Source organism: Littorina saxatilis, linkage group LG2 (assembly GCF_037325665.1).
Source record: "Littorina saxatilis isolate snail1 linkage group LG2, US_GU_Lsax_2.0, whole genome shotgun sequence".
In the NCBI taxonomy this organism is placed as follows: Eukaryota; Metazoa; Mollusca; class Gastropoda; order Littorinimorpha; family Littorinidae; genus Littorina; species Littorina saxatilis.
The window spans coordinates 41,834,096-41,856,109 of NC_090246.1; the positions used below are offsets into that span (position 1 = coordinate 41,834,096).

General features: G+C 42.6%; 1 protein-coding gene across 1 annotated transcript; it reads right to left on the bottom strand.

The window, feature by feature from the left end:
- Positions 1 to 377: 377 nt before the first annotated feature.
- Positions 378 to 20,335, bottom strand: LOC138959023 (uncharacterized). Its single transcript, XM_070330390.1, has 5 exons — positions 20,106 to 20,335; positions 8,513 to 8,716; positions 7,861 to 8,097; positions 6,946 to 7,102; positions 378 to 4,440 (listed from the first exon to the last, which is right to left on the bottom strand). Exons 1-5 carry the CDS (start codon positions 20,144 to 20,146, stop codon positions 4,330 to 4,332), a joined length of 750 nt encoding a protein of 249 aa, XP_070186491.1. The 5' UTR covers positions 20,147 to 20,335; the 3' UTR covers positions 378 to 4,329.
- Positions 20,336 to 22,014: the final 1,679 nt, after the last annotated feature.

A 22,014-nucleotide genomic window follows, 5' to 3' on the forward strand; every position in this document is an offset into this window, starting at 1 on the left:
TAGACATATATATCTCGTAAAGTAAGTATATCTGGAATTCAAATTTAACTAATTGTTTTAGATCTTCTTTCAGCATTGCTCAACATTGTGAAAATATGTTTTATTAGCAGTTTCAGAGCTCTGGCTTTGGCTGGTTGTTGGACTAAGTGGTTTTTCGATAGAAACATTGAAGTCTTTCAAAATTGGTAATTTTATACAAACTGAAAACTATAGCGATCAATACAAGCACTATCTGAGAGCTGTGGATGGTGGTGTCAGGTATAATATCAGTCTGTCTGTTGAGCAGAATAGTACAGAGGACCGAGAAAGACGAGTAAAGTTTAAACACATATCATGCACTCACAGAATGAAAGAAGGACATGTTGAGGGCCCCATGAAACACAACAAATCGGAAGCAGTAATTTTCTTTTGTAATATATTGAGCATCATCTTCACTTTACCTGGTAAACTCACTTATATTAATTAATGTTTCTTAATTCAAGGTACACATCAATTATAAAATATTTTTTAAAAAAACGTTTGCAAAATGCCCAAACCAGTGTTATGGAACAGGCAAAGATGGACATAATGCACAATAAAATGGATACAATTCCCAGAAATGCTTTGATCCTTCCTGCAAGCAGATGCTAACGATGTCATGAAAACCCTTTGCATTTTGAGCAGTAATCACAAGAGGATTATGAAAGTGTAAGCCTGATGTCTCCAACTGGTAAAACTTGGTCATGCATTTTGAAAACATTTTTAAAAGCAAAATGAAACATGTAAACATTTCTTTGAACAAAAACCTATTCTGACGTAGATTATCACACTTTTCAATGTTAGTTAGTGAGAATACAAGTTTCTTTTTGCATAACTGATGCGTTTTGATCCTGCGCTTCAATGGACACTGTACTCTTTGAAGAACTTACACATTTAAGAAGTTGTAAGCCGAATGTAAAGCTGTCCACTCTCTGTGCTGTACATTTTTTTCTAAATAACTATTTATTGTACATAGCGTTGTCAACATGTACAATGAATATAACAATACATTCGTAACAAATCACTTACACAATAATGTACACAATAGTTTACAGTACCTCTCTCTCTCTCTCTCTCTCTCTCTCTCTCTCTCTCTCTCTCTCTCTCTCTCTCTCTCTCTCTCTCTCTCTCTCTCTCTCTTTTGTATTATAAATCCATCAGAACTGATATTTCATTTTATTACCAATTCAGTGCCCCCATATGGCTTTTTGACCAACCAGGACGGATTCTAGGTGACCTGTTAAATGTTATAACGTTCAGGCAGGGACCCTTTTTGTATATTAAGCTAAAAATTGACAAAACAAAGTAAAAATGTAAATCAACAATATCAGCGTGATTTATTCTACAGAATGACACTTCAAATGCTGTCAGATAATACTCTCTTTATCTAATAAAATACCGATAAGCGAGTTTTGTCGGTGGGTGCTTTACGGAACAGCAAGGTACCGCCCATCCTCTGAGTGTGAAATGCTGACCCGCTCACTTGAAATCTAAATTACCTAAGTTCGGAAAATCAAGTGAAATTGCGTCACTCGCGTTACGTCAAATGTATCTTTACGTCATTTCCCATCCGTCTTGAGTCGGTTCTAAATCTGTCGCTCTCTATTCAACAAGAAAAAGCGAAGCAACCGAAACGCATGTTGAACATGGTTTATCTTGTGAGATTGTTGTGTGTCAAACGCATTTGATCTGTGAATATTCATCACGTCAGGAGTATTACTCTGATTGGCTGACCCAGGTCACGAGAATTCTTTGACTGACAGGCATAATCAGGTAGGAGCGCTCCAGTTCCCATTGCGGCTGTTCTGTCTAATTCGCGGGGTCGCTTCGAAATTTGTTTTGGTCGAATTAAACAGTAATAAAACCGTTATTTCTAATATGCGGACTGTTAGCAAATGACAACAGTCATGTCTCACAAACGATATCAGCATTCGCCTAAAAGGCTCATGCTTGATATCTTTTTTCTCGACATGCCTTGTTATCATTTGCTAACAGTCAGCATATTAGAAATAACTCAAAATGATAATGCAAAATCTGTCTATTTTTGTTAATGTCTTGACATTGTCTTAATGTTTCATAACTGTTTTCCTATTTTTATTAAAGGGTGGGTTGCGTTCGGGTGGGAGGGGGGGGGGGTGCTATTTGAATCAGAGTAATAGCTTTTACGAGTTAATCGAAGTAATGCTTTCATGTTCATAGAGTTCTTACAGTTTACACATGGCGAACAATGCCAACGAAATGTGGTACAGGACAAGGTAGCTGATACCACGATTTATGCACGATTTATATTAAAAAAACCAGAAAAGGTCTAACGTATACCGAAACAGAAACAGAGAAACTGAAGAAGAAACCGGTGACATAGCTAGTGATGAGAAGATCATGAAGTGTTTTAAGCATGACACAGGTTGCGATCATTTGGAACACAAGACTGTAGCAGCACCAAGTGCAGCAACAGCGATCGAACTCTTCGTTGCATTCCTTTTGGGGAACAAAAGTTTATCTTGTACGAGTATCCAATGTATCCATAAAAAGAAACTTCCTGTCAAATCTACTGCATGTGTCAGTAGAAACGAAACAAGTCGCGTAAGGCGAAAATACAATATTTAGTCAAGTAGCTGCCATTTTTCAGCAAGACCGTATACTCGTAGCATCGTCAGTCCACCGCTCATGGCAAAGGCAGTGAAATTGACAAGAAGAGCGGGGTAGTAGTTGCGCTAAGAAGGATAGCACGCTTTTCTGTACCTCTTTTTGTTTTAACTTTCTGAGCGTGTTTTTAATCCAAACATATCATATCTATATGTTTTTGGAATCAGGAACCGACACGGAATAAGATGAAAGTGTTTTTTAAATTGATTTGGACAATTTAATTTTGATAATAATTTTTATATATTTAATTTTCAGAGCTTGTTTTTAATCCGAATATAACATATTTATATGTTTTTGGAATCAGCAAATGATGGAGAATAAGATAAACGTAAATTTGGATCGTTTCATAAATTTTTATTTTTTTTTACAATTTTCAGATTTTTAATGACCAAAGTCATTAATTAATTTTTAAGCCATCACGCTGAAATGCAATACCGAAGTCCGGGCTTCGTCGAAGACTACTTGACCAAAATTTCAACTAATTTGGTTGAAAAATGAGAGCGTGACAGTGCCGCCTCAACTTTCACAAAAAGCCGGATATGACGTCATCAAAGACATTTATCAAAAAAAGGAGAAAAACGTTCGGGGATATCAATCCCAGGAACTCTCATGTAAAATTTCATAAAGATCGGCCCAGTAGTTTGGTCTGAATCGCTCTACACGCACGCACGCACGCACACACACACACACACACATACACCACGACCCTCGTTTCGATTCCCCCTCGATGTTAAAATATTTAGTCAAAACTTGACTAAATATAAAAATCAAAAGCGTTTAGGGAGTTTAAGCTACAACGTTTCTTCCTGTGAGAGTAGTCGTTCTTTACGGAAACGCTGCCATACAGTATGCGAGGATGCACTACAGCTACGTACACCAGCGCTCTTAAAGAGATCGGACAAGGATTGAACCAACAAAAAATAGATGTCGCTAATAGTTTGCCCGTGGTATTTTAAGCGTGTGACAAAAATTAGAAAAATCAATCGGACAGACTTCATGATACAGAATTTGAATATGATGACATATGCCAAGAATCAGATAAACGAGGATTGGGTACTTGAATGCTAAACAGAATGTTAATGGGGTTAACACTGTATAGTTATACACGTAAGAACAAGTCCAAGAGTATGAGTTTTCAGTGTTAATGCTGTACAAAGAAGGTCAAGACCTTCACTAAGTCCTGTTCTCCTGGACAATCAACCTTGCAAATCTTGTTCCCATTGATATTCAACCTTGCAAATCTTGTTCTCCTGGACAATCAACCTTGCAAGTCTTGTTCTCCTGGACAATCAACCTTGCAAGTCTTGTTCTCCTGGACAATCAACCTTGCAAGTCTTGTTCTCATGGACATTCAGCTTTGACGAGTACCCCAAAAAGCTCAAACCAACAAGACGACCCTTGCCACACACCGTAATAACACAAACTTGTTTCCATGACTCCTCTGAATATTGTATTGGCAAAGGTGATAAGTGAATAAGTTTGAATAATAGGACTCAACACACTGCATGAGCAAGGAGGGATACGTGGTGGGGTGTAGGGGGGGGGGGGGTGATGGTTGAGTGGAGGGTCGGGTGAAAGGGTCGAAGCAGCTAGATGAGGATGGGGAAGATGATTGGAGTGGTGAAAGAGACAGATGATGGCAGGGAGGAGGGAGGGGAGGGGTGTTCAATGGACGATGCGTCGCTGTCTACCCCACTTCATCCTCATCCAGGTGGCGGGGGCCATAAAGCGCACGGTGAACTCTCGGGAGTACGGCCCCTGCTTCATGCTGCGGCCCTGAAAGAGACAACCATCACGTGTGTTTAGTCATACAAATACCAGCGGGGACGTCTCTCTTTGATTGGTAGGTAATGAGTTATAGGGACTTCGGGGGGGGGGGGGGGGGGGGGTAGAAACAGAGGGTCATGACTTTACAGTTAGATTTTGGAATGTTTCTCTTGCTTCTTGAATGATATAAGGATATCAACAGACTGCAAATTGACCAAAGAGATAACGATAATAAAATCAAGAATATCGTTAGGTTGGTTAGTGATTTGTATGAAAGCAAACACAGAAAATGAGTTTCAGCCCATGAACAAAGAAGAAGAAGAAGAAGAAGAAGAAGAAGAAGAAGAAGAAGAAGAAGAAGAAGAAGAAGAAGAAACCGTCGTCAACAATCCATTTTCTTTAATTCTGAACGCGTTTTTAAAGTAAACTATAATATAAGTATAAGTACTTATTTTTGAAGTAAACACAAAATATCTAATTTTTTTTAATTCAGGAGAAGATCAGGAATAAAATGCTATGATTTTTCAATCTGTAAGTGAAAATTCGTTTTTAATGACAACTTTCATGACAAAATGAGGGCGTGACAGTGCCGCCTCAACTTTTACTATAAGCCGGCTATGACGTCATCAAAGACATTTATCGTAAAAATGAAAAACACATTTCTGGGGATATCATACCCAGGAAACCGCATGTCAAGTTTCATGAAGATCGGTCGAGTAGTTTTGTCTGAATCGCTCTACACATACACACACACACGCACACACACATAAACCACGACCCTCGTCTCGATTCCCCGTATAATTATATTAAAACATTTAGTCAAAACTTGACTAAATGTAAAAATGGACACCAAAGCAGAGTAATTCAATATTTACCAGTTCACAATAGGAAGAGGTTGAAAATCGACCTGGACTGCCTGGGTTTTGAGCCTTCTTTTTACATTTACTCAAGGTATCACTAAATGTTTTAACATAGACCGGGAACCGAGATGAGAGTGGTGGTGTGTGTATGTATGTATGTATGTATGTGTGTGTGTATATAGATCGATTCCGAGAAAAGTATTGGACCGATCTTTATGAAACTTTAGATGAGGTTTTCTGGGTATGATATCCCCAGACGGGTTTTTTCATTTGTGATAATTGTCTTTGATGACGTCATATCCGGCTTTTATAAATAGTTGGGGCAGCACTGTCACGCCCTCAGTTTGTAACAAAATTGACTGAAATTGTAGTCCAGCAATCTTCGACGGAAGCAGGAATAGGGGACTGCATTTCAGCTTGGAAGCTTAAAAATTAGATAATTAGTTTGCTCATCAAAGTTGTCATTAAAGTCAAATTCTCACTGACAGATTACAAAATAATTGCATTGTATTCCACATCTTCTCCTGAATTCAAAAATATAAAGATATGTTATGTGATTAGAATTAAAGACACTCACCGACCCCCCTCCCCCCCCCCCCCCCCCCCCCCCCCCCCCCCCCCCCCCCCCCCGCTCCTACACACACACAAGCGCCACACAAAAAACCCACGCATGCACGCACGAACACATACAAACAGACACAGACACAAACACAGACAGACACAGGCACACACAGACAGACACAGACAGACACACAGACACAGACACAGACACAGACACAGACACACACACACACACACACACACACACACACACACACACCTAAACCTGAATATTAGATAGGCTATAGAGATATAAAAACATTTTTCAAGGGATTATATCTAACAAGAAAACTGTCTCTCATCGCCCCAAGAGCTATACAGTTCAGGTTGGGGGTTGTAATTATGAGACCACACACCAGGAATACCTTAACAATAAACGTTTGAGCGCTGAGTTACTCAAATTGAAAACGGCTGTGTTTGAGTTGGCATCCCAGACTGTAATTCTCATAGCGACGTTCTTTGAGCGAGTCATACTTTTCATCCTACCTTTTGGCCCTGATCCTAGAGATACAGATTTGAAATTGAGCCGAGAACTAAAGACTTCGTTTTGGGAGTTTAATAGATGACAACGCACACGAGGAAGGTTTTAGAATCAGTGTTTGAGCGTTTTATTTTTCAAATCTGAATGCTGTGTTTGATAGTCATTGCTGACCGTGATATTCTCCAACGGATATTATGTTTGTTTCTGTTATGCGAAGCGTTTTCGCCCTGTATGTCACGGATTTTGTATGCGTAAGCTAGACTGTAAGTTTGACTTCCTCAATCCAACGGTCTTAAACTACTATGACAACTAAATAAATAATGATGACGACCAGAAGTCCGGACTCCTGACAGGAGAGCTGGGCAAAGCAAACCGCTCGCTGAATAAAATTCATTTAATTATTTGGCATAGTTTCGGAGCAGTTTTGAGCAAATCATTGCACGTGTTTCTAAATGACAGTACAACGAATGTCCCTAGAACCTTTTAATGTCCAAATCGTCAAAAATCTTTCTAAAATGGCGCCTTCGGTATACTATCTTTAAAAAGTATGACCAGCCTTATTTCTTATCTAACCTTGACATCGAAGAGCGCGTGCTTGGTGCTGCCCAGTGCCCAGTGGATGGAGCGGGTGGACTTGGCTGGGGACACGCTGCGACTGTTGTGGTAGGGGGTGGGGGTGGGGGCCGGGTTCTGCAGGCTCTCCTCTCTGTGGGCTGCCTTCTCCAACAAACTTTTGGATCAAGAGAAAACACAAGGCTGAATACAAAAACACAAGGCTAAATACAAAACACAAGACTGAATACAAAAACACATGGCTAAATACAAGTGGGCCTTCATCCTTCCACCTCCATCTAAGTGGGTTACGCCGAGACTGCGAGGGGAACTTCACGTGCTGAAACCTAAAAGTAATTTGACTTTTGTCTGTGTGCCGGGAGAGATGCTAGGGGAGGATATCAGCAATCGGTACAACCGCCACCTGCTCTCTTGTTAACTGATTTATATCAAACTTCTTGTTTGTCACAATAAAGGTCACAAATAGTCATAAAAAAGGATATACTAATATTTATCTTTGCAAACTAATTTCACACACAATCAGTTTAATAATATATACATGACAACATCACTCATACATCATCATCAGGGACGCCCTTTTTGTGAATGACCGAGACAACACATTGACGTCATTAAACACATCTTGTACACATGCACACTGACGTCATCACATGCACCTTTTATACACATGCACATTGACGTCATCACACGTATCTTTTATACACATGCACACTGACGTCATCACACGCACCTTTTACACGCATGCACACTGACGTCATCACATGCACCTTTTACACACATGCACACTGACGTCACCACACGCACCTTTTACACACATGCACACTGATGCCATCACACGCACCTTTTATACACATGCACATTGACGTCATCAGACGCATTATTTAAACACATGCCCAATGACGTTATCAGACGTACCTTTTATACACGTGCACGCTGGCGTCATCCACGTCCATGATGACGTTGGCAAAGACGCTGGGGGTGATTACGGCGTTGCGGAACTTGGGCACGACCATGACAGACTGGCGGTACCTCTGAGCGGCCGCCACGGACCGTGACCCCACCCCCTGGGGCACTACAGTGGGGACACAAACACCCGGGGTAGGGGGATGGTTCATCAGGGCCTTGTGTACACTGGGGCCCAGCTCCGGCATTCTGAGAAAAGACACATGTTTACAGATAATGTAAAAAATCTCTAGCACATTTATGAAAGAAATCCTTCACCATAGCTCAAACACGGCTACTCTTAATCAAATGAGCTGAAATTTAACTTTTTCGATATATCACGCACTCACACATGCGCACACTCAAATGCATACATGCACAAACCGAGAGAAAGACAGGTGGACAAAAAGAAAAGAAAGAATCAGAGAGACAGGGCCGGGGAGAGGGTGTTAAACAAAAAAATAAACAGACAGACAGACAGACAGACAGACAGACAGACACACACACACACACACACACACACACACACACACACACACACACACACACACACACATTGACGGAAAACATAAACAAACAAACAAACAAACATTTTGTAATGCCTACACACACTTTTCTTCCTCACCTGATATTGTCTTCATAGCCGAAGCGTCCCCACACCTTTTCCTCCGAGTCGGGGGAGATGTGTGTGTTATCGGTGCAGGGGGTGGCCCGGGGGGAGATGCGGGGCAGACGGTAGGGGGTCGAGCACTTGTCCCCTTCATCGGGCGACTCGAGCGTGGTGCCTGATCCTGCAGAGTCTGGAGGACTTCTTGGCTTGTTGGCCAATCTGGGGTGAACCAAATGAAATGTCCAATTGTAAATAATCAAGAAGGAAAAGAGGGACGGAAAGAAGAACGAAACAAGCTAATCGTTAAAAGCGTGCTTAAGCATTCAGTCCAGCATATGCACACGGTCAAAATTGCACTTGAATTCTTCTCGTTTTCTACTATTTGTTTTCATCCACCGACATCATCAGTTCGTTAATGTTTTGTGCAGTAGGCGCGTAGGACGGTGATTACAGAGGTCTGTCTGTCTGTCTATCTGCCTGCCTGCCTGCCTGTCTGTCTGTCTGTCAGTATGTCCGTCAGTCCGTCCGTCTGTCTGATTTGTATGACTGTTTGATAGCAGAGGCATTACAGGATGAAAGCCAATAGAACATACACGTTTTATGGAGGGCAGAAAGTAGTAAGCTTCAAGCTTCATGCTCAAACAGACAATGTATATATATGCTTCTGTGCTCTCCAAGCCAGTGTTTTGTCAGTTTCCACCGGGGGGGGGGGGGGGGCAGTCGTTACGGCATCACTGGGTTGCGTAATGAGATCCTTATTACCTGGTTAAAAACCAACGGTATATTTTCGGAAGCAAAATTAAGGAGAGGGTAAGAATGTCAATATGAAACTAGCTTCCCCGCTCAACGTACATATGCAGATGTCCGTATCCCCTACCCCGCACACGCCCTCCATCCCCCCCCCCCACACACACACACACATATTTACGAGCATATATGCGACACACGCAGGAACAAACACACACTCGTAAACACGGTCCCAACGGGGTCATACACAGACATAGAGAAATACGCACACACGCGCGCACACTCGCGCGCACACTCGCGCGCGCACACACACACACACACACACACACACACAGACAAATGCTCGCACGCACACAGACACACACATCAATACCATCACCATCCCCACCACCACTACTCTACACTACACTACACTACATTGCACTGCACTACACTACACTACACTTCACTGCACTGCATTGCACTGCACTACACCCCACTACATTACACTGCACTGCACTGCACTACACTACACTACAACACATTACACTACACTGCACTACACTACACTACACTTCACTGCACTACACTGCACTGCACTGCACTGCACTGCACTACACTGTGTGTAGTTCAAAACACAACTCAAAACATACCTGTTTCGTAAAGCCTTTGCTTAGCCTGAGTAGACTCTCCACAACTCTATTCTGTTTTGGAACTCTCTACCCTGTATGTGCTTTATGGTCTCTTTGTCAATGGTATCTTTGTGTGTGCGCGTGCGTGCGTGCGTGTGTGTGTGTGTGTGTGTGTGTGTGTGTGTGTGTGTGTGTGTGTGTGTGTGTACTTTTAACATTGTACGCTAAGTTTTGCTTAGTGCTTGGGTTCTTGGTGTTATGTCTCAGTTAAAATGTATGCTTTGTATGCTTGTTGATTTGTGCTAGTTTATTCTATAATGAATTTGTAAAGCGCCTGGAGCCAATTGATGGGACTCGCGCTATAGAAAAGTTATTTATTATTATTATTATTGTATATTACATTACACTAGTACAATACACTACATTACATCACTACACTGCACTACACTACACTTCACTGCACTACACTACACTGCACTGCACTGCACTGCACTGCACTACATTGCATTACACTAGTACAATACACTACACTACATCACTACACTGCACTACACTACACAAGATTACACTACACTACAATGTACTCAACTGCACTGCACTGCACTGCACTACACTACACTGCACTAGCATGCACTACACTACACTACACTGCACTATAGTACACTACATTACACTACAATGCACTGCACTGCAATACATTACACTAGTACAGTACACTACACTACATTACACCACTACACTGCGTTGCCCTGCACTGCACTACATTACATTACACTACACTACACTGCACTGCACTGCACTGCACTATACTACACTACACTAGTACACTACACTAGACTACATTACACCACTACACTGCACTGCACTACACTAAACTACACTGCACTAAATTACACAACACTTCACTGCACTACAATACACTGCACTGCACTGTACTGTGTTACACTGCACTGCACTGCACTGCACTACACTACACTTCACTTCACTACACTACACTACACTACACTACAGTACACTACACTACACTACACTGACATAATTTGTCATGAGTCCTATGAAAAGTGACCCAGTGTAACCTACATGCTGTGTAGGACGGGTCCTCTGTAGGGAGGCTGGGCGCGGATCACTGCACTGGTTTGACAAGTTTCAAGTTTCAAGTTTTATTAGTCCACAACCCATGGGGGCATTTTGAACAATAAATACAATCAATACAATCATGATACATGCTGAAAACTGGGATAGCTAAATAAAACCAGACGTCCTAAAACTGGACGGGCCAAAGTTGGACGGCCCAAAGTTGAACTGTCCAAATGTTGGTGTGCCCACAGTGTTCGTGTTAAACGCAGGTAAGCAAGCGACCGCCATTCTATTGTTTTTTGCCTGAGAAAAATACTGAATCTTTCACTTGAAAGAATTCACTTATTAAGCACACTCTCAAGGTAATCCAATCTCCTTCATATATAGGGCGTATAAAATGCCGCCCTTAGTCAAGACACCGCCTGCATGCCTTCTTCGTCAGATGAGAGCTTCATAGAAGCGTGACAAAAACATTTCGAGATGAAGACTTTCTCCGACTCACTTGATGAAATGTATACTTATTTGATAGGTCACATTGCAGGCATCTGGTCAAAATCCCCGAACGGGTTTCACTGCAAGTTAACCGGCCCTTGGCTGCACACGGCTGCCAAGATGTTCCCGAGAAAAGTAACCCTTGCAACTTAAGAGGCAGCGGCGTACTGTAACACTAGTTAAAAAATAACAACTTCACAGTAATCCCCGATGAACAAGCACACACACACAAAATCACAAGATACTTCAGTGTTCACACTGTCTCTATCACAGAAATGTCCGTAGGTAGCCTCCCTATCTTTCCGTTTCCTGATAGAAATCCACTGTGAAATCAGGGTGCCAAAGCCACAGAATCCCAGGCTGTACAGCACCCTCAGAACACTACAATGAAGACCACAAATCCTGCAGCACAACCTGATCCGGCAAAATTAAAGTCTTAGAAGCAGATGTTGCCTTGTCGCTTCAACTCTCACACACAATGCAGGTACTGGTCAACCCACGGTGTGTTGTGGTTTACAGGTCGGGAACACTGCCAATCGATCCTTTTAGCCCGGGGCCTGATTTCTTAACTGCGCTGGTGTCCGAGCCAAGTGCCCAGGCCATGCACCAATCTCACTCACTGCCCACTTAGGGTGAATATAAGTTGCACTGCCAGCAAGGAATAAATTATACTGCAAAACAGGGTGTGCACAGGGACACCGGTATTTGATGATCGAAAGCAACCACATTTTCACTGCTCCACTTGATCGGATATGTCAGGTGGTCTTCGTTTGTCTCACAAAAATCAACATCTTGTGTGAGGCAAGAGAAACAATTTGAAGAAAACAAAGAGCTAGAGACCAACTAGTGCGAGTCCCAAAGCCGTAATAAACCTGGGAATAAATGAACATTTCTATATGGGGCCGCTCTTAAATCCGCGGGTCCTGTGCTGGTTGAGAATCAATCCAAAATCAGTTCAGATCACTCTGGTGGAACAATCGTCAAATCATTCACTGCAGGCGCGCACAAAAGCCTTGGAAGAGGATCGATTCATCGGAAGCGTTCCAGAACTATACTGTACGTCGTAAAATGCATCGAAGCTGAAATCGTTTCTGTCCACCGAAACGAAAGAGAAGTCGCCCGGTCTTCTTCTTCTGTTTAACACCGATCCTTTTTGTCCAGGTTTGTAACGGACTATAAACGTGGAGCAATTAAACATCAAAGCAGCATTAGAGGTTTTTTTTCTTGTTTCTTTTTTTTAGATACAAAAACTTTTGACAGAAGAAGAAGAACATTAAATAAGGGTCTAAATGAATCCAAGCGCCGTGGCTCGTTAAAGCCTAGTGCTGTCAGTGTAGTGTGCTCGTGTGTCTGGCGTGGAGAGCTTGATTAGCGTGAAACAAAGCTAAGCGGGCAGCTTTGGCCCCGGCCCACAGGGCGACACGGTCGTCAGGCCACGAGCGTTAGCCTTTGATTGATCTGTCCTGCTGGCTGTGTAACTGATCCTACACTTCCTTGCTACACTTTTCACTTTTCAGTACCACTAATTTTTTGTTTTTTTGTGTTTGTTTGTTTGTTTGCTTAACGCCCAGTCCACCACGACCACTAATTATAATGATCTCTATAGATACATGAATGAAGAACTTCTAATTATAATGATCTCTATAGATAAATGAATGTAGAACTTCTAATTATAATGATCTCTATAGATAAATGAATGAAGAAATTCTAAAATAGGACATAAAAAGGACATTTCCCCCGAGCAAGTATACGTTGTATGTCCTCGTTAATTCTTCGTTTTTAATCCTCTCCCGATTCTTCTTCTCTTCTTTGTTCATGGGCTTAGACTCCCACGTTTACTCTTCTTTTTTTTTAGCACGAGTGGATTTTTACGTGAATGACCGTTTTTACCCCGCCATTCAGGCAGCATACGCCGATTTCGGGGGAGGCATGGCTGGGTATTTTCGTGTTTCTATAACCCACCGAACTCTGACATGAATTACAGGATCTTTTCCGTGCGCACTTGGTTTTGTGCTTGCGTGTACACACGAAGGGGGTTAAGTTACTAGCATAAGTTGACCTGGGAGATCGGAAAAATCTCCACTCTTAACCCACCAGGCGGCAGCGACCGGGATTCGAACTCACGACCTCCCGATTAGGAGGCCGACCTCTCCCGATTGATCGCTTCAGCTGAAGTGAAAGGTACGACGCGCTAGAAGATATTAAGCCAGCACTGCACGTACCATCACTGATGAGGCAATATTTCTGGCGCCATTTTTGAGATTACTTCTATGGCTACTGCGTGTATGTTTTGTCACTTCACATGTAGCGGCATTCTGATAATCATCGCTCCACGGCTATCGCCAGTTGTCTCTCTGACCGGACGCTCAAGTCCTACGCGAATCTATCAAAACAAGAATACAGAGTTATCTCCCATATGTTGTTCGCGAGACGACAATGATTGCAGATTGGCCGACTTCGACAGTGATCTCCATTCTGTTCTTCACAGTTATGATAAAGACATCGTTCTAAGGTCAAAACAAGTCGAAATTTTGGGACTGCTGCCGGAAGGAGACCGTAATATATGGTTGTATCACTGTCAACAAAATCGTCTGCTCCAGCGAGCGCCGAAACCAAACGGTTGATTATCACGTGACACTTATGCCATATTTAGAGTTGTTTGCACAGTAAATACAGCCGCGAAAAATAGCTCGCTTGAAACTGTCTTACATATCAATTCCTTTGTAATTTAAAAATTACACAACACCATGAAAAATCATTATCGACGATCGCGAATCTGCTTACATCCATAACACATTACGAAAATATCTAAATATGTAAAAAATCGATTTCCTCGCCAGACAAGGAAAACCAAGGCATCCTGTCAGGGATAGAATGAGCCGAACTCAGTTTGACCTGAGGTCAGGATGAGGTAGCGGAAGCCTGGAGTTTTATCCTCATTTCAAGTTATCCTGTATTTCAATACTATTGTGTGTGTGCGTGCGTGCGTGCGTGCGTCCGTGCGTGTGTGTGTGTGTGTGTGTGCGTGCGCGCACGCGTGTGTGTGTGTGTTTTTTATCTTGAGAGATATCCACAACAAGTTGGGAAATACTAGATACTTTCCCCTGATCATTTGTTTGCCAACTTGAGGTGAAAGGGAATGAGTGAGCGTGTGAGTGAGTGACTCAGCCAATCAACGTCAGTCATTCCCATGACTAGTTACCTCGTATTCAGTCGTATATTCTTGCAGTTCTATTATATGATGAAAATTCGATTGCTGTATGTTTTCTATTCAAATCTGGGAGCTTACATTAGCACTGATTGTGTTTAACACGAAGTGTCCTTCTTTTTAAAATCACGGAGTGTACATGCTTGTTTTCTCTTGAAATCACGGAGACGTCATGAACACTGATTGTTTTACCCCAAGTGTAAATCCTTGTTTTCTTATAAAATCACGGAGATGTCATTAACACTGATTGTGTTTTACACCAAGTGTAAATCCTTGTTTTCTCTTAAAATCACATAGCTGTCATTAACACTGATTGTGTTTTTACCCCAAGTGTAAATCCTTGTTTTCTCATAAAATCACGGAGATGTCATTAACACTGATTGTGTTTTACACCAAGTGTAAATCCTTGTTTTCTCTTAAAATCACATAGCTGTCATTAACACTGATTGTGTTTTTACACCAAGTGTACATCCTTGTTTTCTCATAAAATCACGGAGATGACATTTACACTGATTGTGTTTTACACCAAGTGTAAATCCTTGTTTTCTCATAAAATCACATAGCTGTCATTAACATTGATTGTGTTTTTACACCAAGTGTAAATCCTTGTTTTCCCTTAAAATCACGGAGATGTCATTAACACTGATTGTGTTTTTACACCAAGTGTAAATCCTTGTTTTCTCATAAAATCACGGAGATGTCATTAACAATGATTGTGTTCTTACACCAAGTGTACATCCTTGTTTTCCCTTAAAATCACGGAGATGTCATTAACACTGATTGTGTTTTTACACCAAGTGTACATTCTTGTTTTTTCATAAAATTGAGGAGATATCATCTTATTCTTTATCATTTCCTGAATCAAAGAACATATAGATATGTTATGTTTGGATTAAAAACAAGCTCAGAAAGTTAAGAATAATAAAGGAAAGCGCGCTATACTGGCTTGTCACCTCAAGCCATCAGCGGGACGCAGCTGCAAGTTCTGTACGCTTTTCACATGAATGCGTCAGATCTTTCTCGGTCGCGGCGTATCGGCAAAGCTATTTTCTTGGTGAAAAACGCGCGTTTAGTTTCATTTATGAGTTCGACAGATTGACTAAATGCATTTATTTGGCTTTACGCAACTTGTAATATTTTGTATATATTTGCACGCACGCACGCACGCACCTTTTAAGCGCCCACACCCCCTATGTTCCAATTTCGATTTAAAGTAGGGGTTGGGCGTTTACTTGGTACTGTACCCTGTGCAGGATCAGTTCCTCTTAAGAAAGAGCGGTATTTGATCACATCAAATAACATCGAACGCAGAAGAAGAAGAAGATCACATCAAATACAGCCCACTTCGTCAACATCACGGGCCAAAGAATCTAGACACAGCCATCGTCGAACGCTGAAGAAGAAGATCACATCAAACAAGAGGCGAAGCCTTCAAGGCTCACGTAAGAAATCGACAAACAGTAACACAAACTCAATCACTCCGTCACACATACACACACACAGTAAGCATAGGTGACACGGTGCAAGAGTGCGAGACACTAGATCTAGATCTGTCTGTCTGTAGCCTACTTACGGGGACACGACTGCCAGATGGACAGATCGACACTGCGCTTTCGACAGCGCTTCCTCGCGCAGACATTGGAAACACGCTGTGCAGATTAACCTGTAGGAAATCTCCTTTGGTATCTTCCTTATCTATTTTTCTGGAGCTACGAAACCGAACAATGTGAAATCGTCTTCTCCGAATCGGCGAACTGCAGCTCGGTGATAACTGTATCTATACCACAATCCTTCACGCGATCTGACCTAACCTTGACCCCTGACCTGGTCTACATACCACACACGACACAAACCAGTTACCTGTTTTTACCCCCCCCCCCCCCCCCAAAACCCCCAACCACCCGTTTTCTTTGGATACACACTTTAACTACATACGTGCCGACGAAATGTTGATCATTGCTTCAATACTTTGAAGCTGTTGCTTGAATAATAACCAGGTAAAATTAGTATTTCGGTGTTCAGTCAAATGTTAAAGTTTCTACCACAGACATACATACGCACGCACGCACGCACGCACGCACGCACGCACGCACAGACAGACAAAAGTTAGCATCGCATAGGCTACACTTACGTGAGCCAATAAACAAGTCGCGTAAGGCGAAATTACTACATTTAATCAAGCTGTGGAACTCACAGAAGGAAACTGAACGCACTGCATTTTTTCACAATGACCGTAGTCCGCTGCTAGTGCAAAAGGCAGTGAAAGTGACGAGCCTGTTTAGCGCGGTAGCGGTTGCGCTGTGCTGCATAGCACGCTTTACTGTACCTCTCTTCGTTTTAACTTTCTGAGCGTGTTTTTAATCCAAACATATCATATCTATATGTTTTTGGAATCAGGAACGAACAAGGAATAAGATGAAATTGTTTTTAAAACGATTTCGGAAATTTAATTTTAATCATAATTGTTATATTTTTAATTTTCAGAGCTTGTTTTTAATCCGAATATAACATATTTATATGTTTTTGGAATCAGAACATGATGAAGAATAAAATAACAGTAATTTTGGATCGTTTTATAAAAAAATAATTCTAATTACAATTTTCAGACACACACACACACTGTGACACACACACACGCACACACACACACACACATACACACACACACACACAGACACACATACACCACGACCCTCGTCTCGATTCCCCCTCTATGTTAAAACATTTAGTCAAAACTTGACTAAAATGTAAAAATGTTATCAAGATATGTTTTTGTGCAAAAATGTCTACCCTCTTTCTCTGTGACAGTGCCTTGCCAGGATGGAACCTGGAAACTAACCACACAAATTCCTTTGAGTCATGGTTTTTGAACAAATGCACATATCTCAAAAGAAAACTGAAAATGATGACTCAAGATTCGCTTCGTTTAACCAGCATGCGTATGTCTAAACAGAAATCACAAAATGAAATATGATGTCAGTTCATTTGCTCTGATCGAAGTCATCTAGGCAATGTTTGGAATGGCTATATACAAAGACAGCAGAGACTGCAGTGGCAAAGTATGAAATCAACGGCATGACTGCAATTCAAAGCTGTCATTGTTCAATCGAATATAATGTCCGCATTGCGTGGGGATTTAAAAATAAAACAATAAGGAAAAAAGAACATTTGTTTGGGCCACAAGGTACAGTTTACGGTAGTTTAGTTCCTCTTACTTTGTTCTCTTTAAATTCTAATTGGGAGTGGAGTACAATGCTTTTGTTGGCTAGTTGATGCGCTAATAGGGACACGCTTTGCCTTTCTATATTTCTTAATTATTCATTCGTTTCTTTCGTTCATTCGTTCGTTCATTCACTCAGTCTTTTTCTCTCTGTCTTCATTTTCTTTCTTTCTGTCTGTCTATCTCTGTGTCTGTCTTTTACGTCTTGCTCACTTTTTACACTACCACCCCCCCCCCCCCCCCCCCCAATGAAATCTTACTGTTTAAATCACGTGATATCTTTGCACTCTACACAAACAACACTTCCAGGGGCCGTAAGAACAAGAGAAGGGAGCGAGGTTTTGTCTCCAAGCACTGAAGCATGCGCTCTCTTCAACCCCACGGAACCCCCATGGTTCCAGTCAATACGGGTGGCAAGCCAGGGTACCCTGCCGGTTCGATCACATTTCCTCTGTGTGGCTGTGTGAGGGTAGTGCGAAATGAGACTAACTAGTTCCGATACACGTCTAACGTTACAACATTACCATCACAAGCACTTGGGGCCAATCAATACTATTGACACAACCACACTCAAACATACAGCTGCCCCTGCTTGCACGGCAGTAACGAGCAGACCTTTTGGCGAAAGCTAAGGCTGTTGGCGTGTTACGATCACAATGGTCGGAGCATGAACAGACACATGAAGCAGTCCCTAAATGTAGATATTCTACAATACCTCAAGAACCTCTCCGCTGAAGAAAAAAACAACAGAAAAAAAACTCAACAAAAATAGAAACAACCCCTCACGAGCCCATCCACCCCCAAAAAGGTTATAGCCAATTTGTGTGTGTGTGTGTGTGTGTGTGTGTGTGTGTGTGTGTGTGTGTGTGTGTGTGTGTGTGTGTGTGTGTTGGGGGGGAGGGGAGGAGCAAACAAGCTAACACAACTTCACAAACAAACAAACAAACAATTTAACAAACAGACAAACAACAAACAAACAAACAAACAAAAACACACACAAGAAGAACAATCAAGAAATAAAACACATGTCGAGCCACTGTTTCGATTACACACACACCCAAACATGTAAGCTTAACTACCATTTCATAAACACTTCCCGTGTTTTCCAGTCCGCTCTCGCTCAACATCATGTAGATTGAACTGGTATGTGGCAAATCTAAAGCACCAAGGTAAATAGTATCCATATGGTCCGCCGACTGAGATATTGGTTAATCCATACTTCGCTCACACCAAAAGGATTTGCCCGTAATCGCCCATTAGAATTCTATCTGAATAGTGCGCTGGTTTCAACATCAAGGCCGTATAGTGGCTGTAGGTGTCGAACACTATCTAAAGAATGAGTAGGTTTTACGTTCCCCCCAGATTATTTTGGTCATAAATCTGATGATTACGTCAATTAGTTTGCCCATCCCCACACCCCACGTGCACCCCACCCCCACCCCCATCCCCTTCGCTCTCGCTCTCTCTCTCTCTCTGATTTTATATAGCCGCGTGTTCGATCTTTCTGACCTTTGCTTCGACGCATCTCTTTCAGTGAATCAACTGCTAACATTTAAAGGAGTTCTTCAAAAGGATGATCTTAAATCATTAACTAAATAAAATAAATAACTACACACAATTCCGCCCAAGAATGCATTTCCCCCAGACATTTATCCCAAAGTAAAAGAACAAATGACAAGTGGTTTTCAAGGACAAATACTTCCTTTTCCGACAGTTTTTGAGTTGTATACTATGCGAATTTAGAATTGAGTGATTAAAGGAACTAAGTGTATAACCATGGACCGATATGTAGCTGGTTAATAATATATACAGAGACATAGAATATAATCTCTGATATAAACAAAGAAAGCGAGAAAAAAAAGTATTGAAAAAGAACTTTGACTATTAAGAACCACTTTTTTTTTTTTACCTGAAAGTTAATGTCGAATTCAACCATCAGTCTCCGGAACAAAGCTAAACAAAACAAACAATACGGAACAAAATGGAATTGGCACTTAAAACCCGCGAGTCCGTTGTTAATGTAAACGAGCAAGGCCAATCCCATTAAAAAACATTGTTCTCTGATTGTGAACGTTGGCGTACAGTGACTAAGTTAGTTAGAGCCTCAGTGGTCTTACCGTACATAGCCAACGGGTAAGTAAGCCTGATGTAGAGCCTAGCAGCATACATACAGAGAGAAAGAGAGAAGAGAAAATGAACGAGGCAAACACAAATAACAGTTCAATTGTGGAAAGCGAACTCCTTCAAACTCACCGGCTCTTGAGTCTGATGCGAAAACTGCCCACGGACGACATTTCACATGGCTGAGAAAATGTTCTGGGCAAAAACAAACTTGAACTCTTGCTTTATCTCGGTCCCAGTTCCGTCAATGCCGTGCTCTTGCCTGGCGCCATTTTGTTGACATCACGTGACTTGGCAGTCAACTGCTACAAGTTGTCGTCGGTAGCAGACGACAGGCCGGGAAAAGAACAGAGGCACGCAAAAGGCGTTGTTTGCGGTGTGTAAGAGCGGAACGTGTGATTGTATAATCAGGAAACCTCACAGGATTGGTTTGCATGCCACTTTACATGACTTCGGGGAAAGAAGGCGCAAAACTGACACAAAGTGAACTAATCTTATCCGACCAAAGCCTAAATATCTCTGCAGGCACTATATTGAAACTCATTCCAGCTCTGGCAACTGCCATTTCGGTGGCAGTGGGAGAGGTCATGAAAAGGGTAGTGAAGGAAGTGGAGGAGAGAATGGCAGCAGCTGTGTCTACGGCACCATCGGTGCGAGAAGAGCGCTTGTTTGCTGCAGTACGTCATCTCACTTACGAAAATGATAAACTTCAGCAGTATTCTAGAAGGGAGAGTGTTCGTGTGTTCGGTGTGTCACAGTCGGACGGTGAGAGTGCGGAGGAGGTGGAGAGGAAGGTGACACACGTGTTCAAAGAAGCGGGTGTGGAGGTCAAGCCTGACGACATCGCTGCAGTTCACAGAGTAGGCAAGGGGAATAAAGGTCCTCGGCCAATCCTCGTGAAATTTGTCTCCAGGAGGAAACGCAATGAAGTGATGGCAAAGAAGAAGAGCCTGCAGTCAAAAGATAACTTCAAAAGAGTCTTCATCAACGATGACGTCACGCCACTACGGGCAAGACTCCTCGGCTACGTCAAGAGACTGGAGAAGGTGGAGAAGGCGTGGACCTTCGAAGGCAAGATCTACTGTTCCCTCAAGTCCCAGTCCGGGGGTGAGCGTCAAAGGCCAGTCGCAGTGGAAACCCCCGACGATCTCTTCAAGTTGGGTGTGACCGGGTGGATTATGCCGCCCTTGGTTTAACCCACCTCATCGAGCAGCCACTGCCTGTGGGTGGGGGGAGTCCTTCCCCTCGCCGCTAGGGGTGCCCAGGGGGCATTGTCGTGAGTGATGGTGGAGATGAGGGAGGTGGTGGCAGTGTAACGAATAGTGGTGGTGGTGAGAAAGTGAGAGTCGGACTAAGGACTGAGCACGCTGTTGATGAAGAGGGAGGTGGAGACAGGACTGAGCGCGCTGTTGATGAAGAGGGAGGTGGAGACAGGACTGTGCGTGGTGATGATGAAGAGGGAGGTGGGGAGAGGACTGTGCGTGGTGATGATAAAGAGGGAGGTGGAGGTAGGACTGTGCGCGATGGCGGTGATGATGAAGAGGGAGGTGGAGAGAGGATTTTGAGTGGTGATGATGAAGAGGGAGGTGGAGAGAGGATTTTGAGTGGTGATGATGAAGAGGGAGGTGGAGAGAGGACTCTGTGTTGTGATGATGAAGAGGGAGGTGGAGATAGGACTGTGCGCGATGGCGGTGATGATGAAGAGGGAGGTGGAGAGAGGACTTTGAGTGGTGATGATGAAGAGGGAGGCGGAGAGAGGACTTTGTGTTGTGATGATGAAGAGGGAGGTGGAGATAGGACTGTGCGCGATGGCGGTGATGATGAAGAGGGAGGTGGAGAGAGGACTTTGAGTGGTGATGATGAAGAGGGAGGTGGAGACAGGACTTTGTGTTGTGATGATGAAGAGGGAGGTGGAGATAGGACTGTGCGCGATGGCGGTGGTGATGAAGAGGGAGGTGGCGATATTATTTTGTGCGATGGTGGTGATGATGAAGAGGGAGGTGGAGATAGGACTTTGCGCGTTGGTGGTGATGAAGAGGGA

Excerpts from the sequence above, each read along its gene's own strand:
- LOC138959023 (XM_070330390.1), bottom strand. The coding sequence starts at position 20,146 with ATGTCGTCCGTGGGCAGTTTTCGCATCAGACTCAAGAGCCG. Across the intron at positions 8,717-20,105 it reads CGCATCAGACTCAAGAGCCG|ATTGGCCAACAAGCCAAGAA; the intron begins GTGAGTTTGAAG and ends GGTTCACCCCAG. Across the intron at positions 4,441-6,945 it reads ACGCGCTCTTCGATGTCAAG|GGCCGCAGCATGAAGCAGGG; the intron begins GTTAGATAAGAA and ends TGTCTCTTTCAG.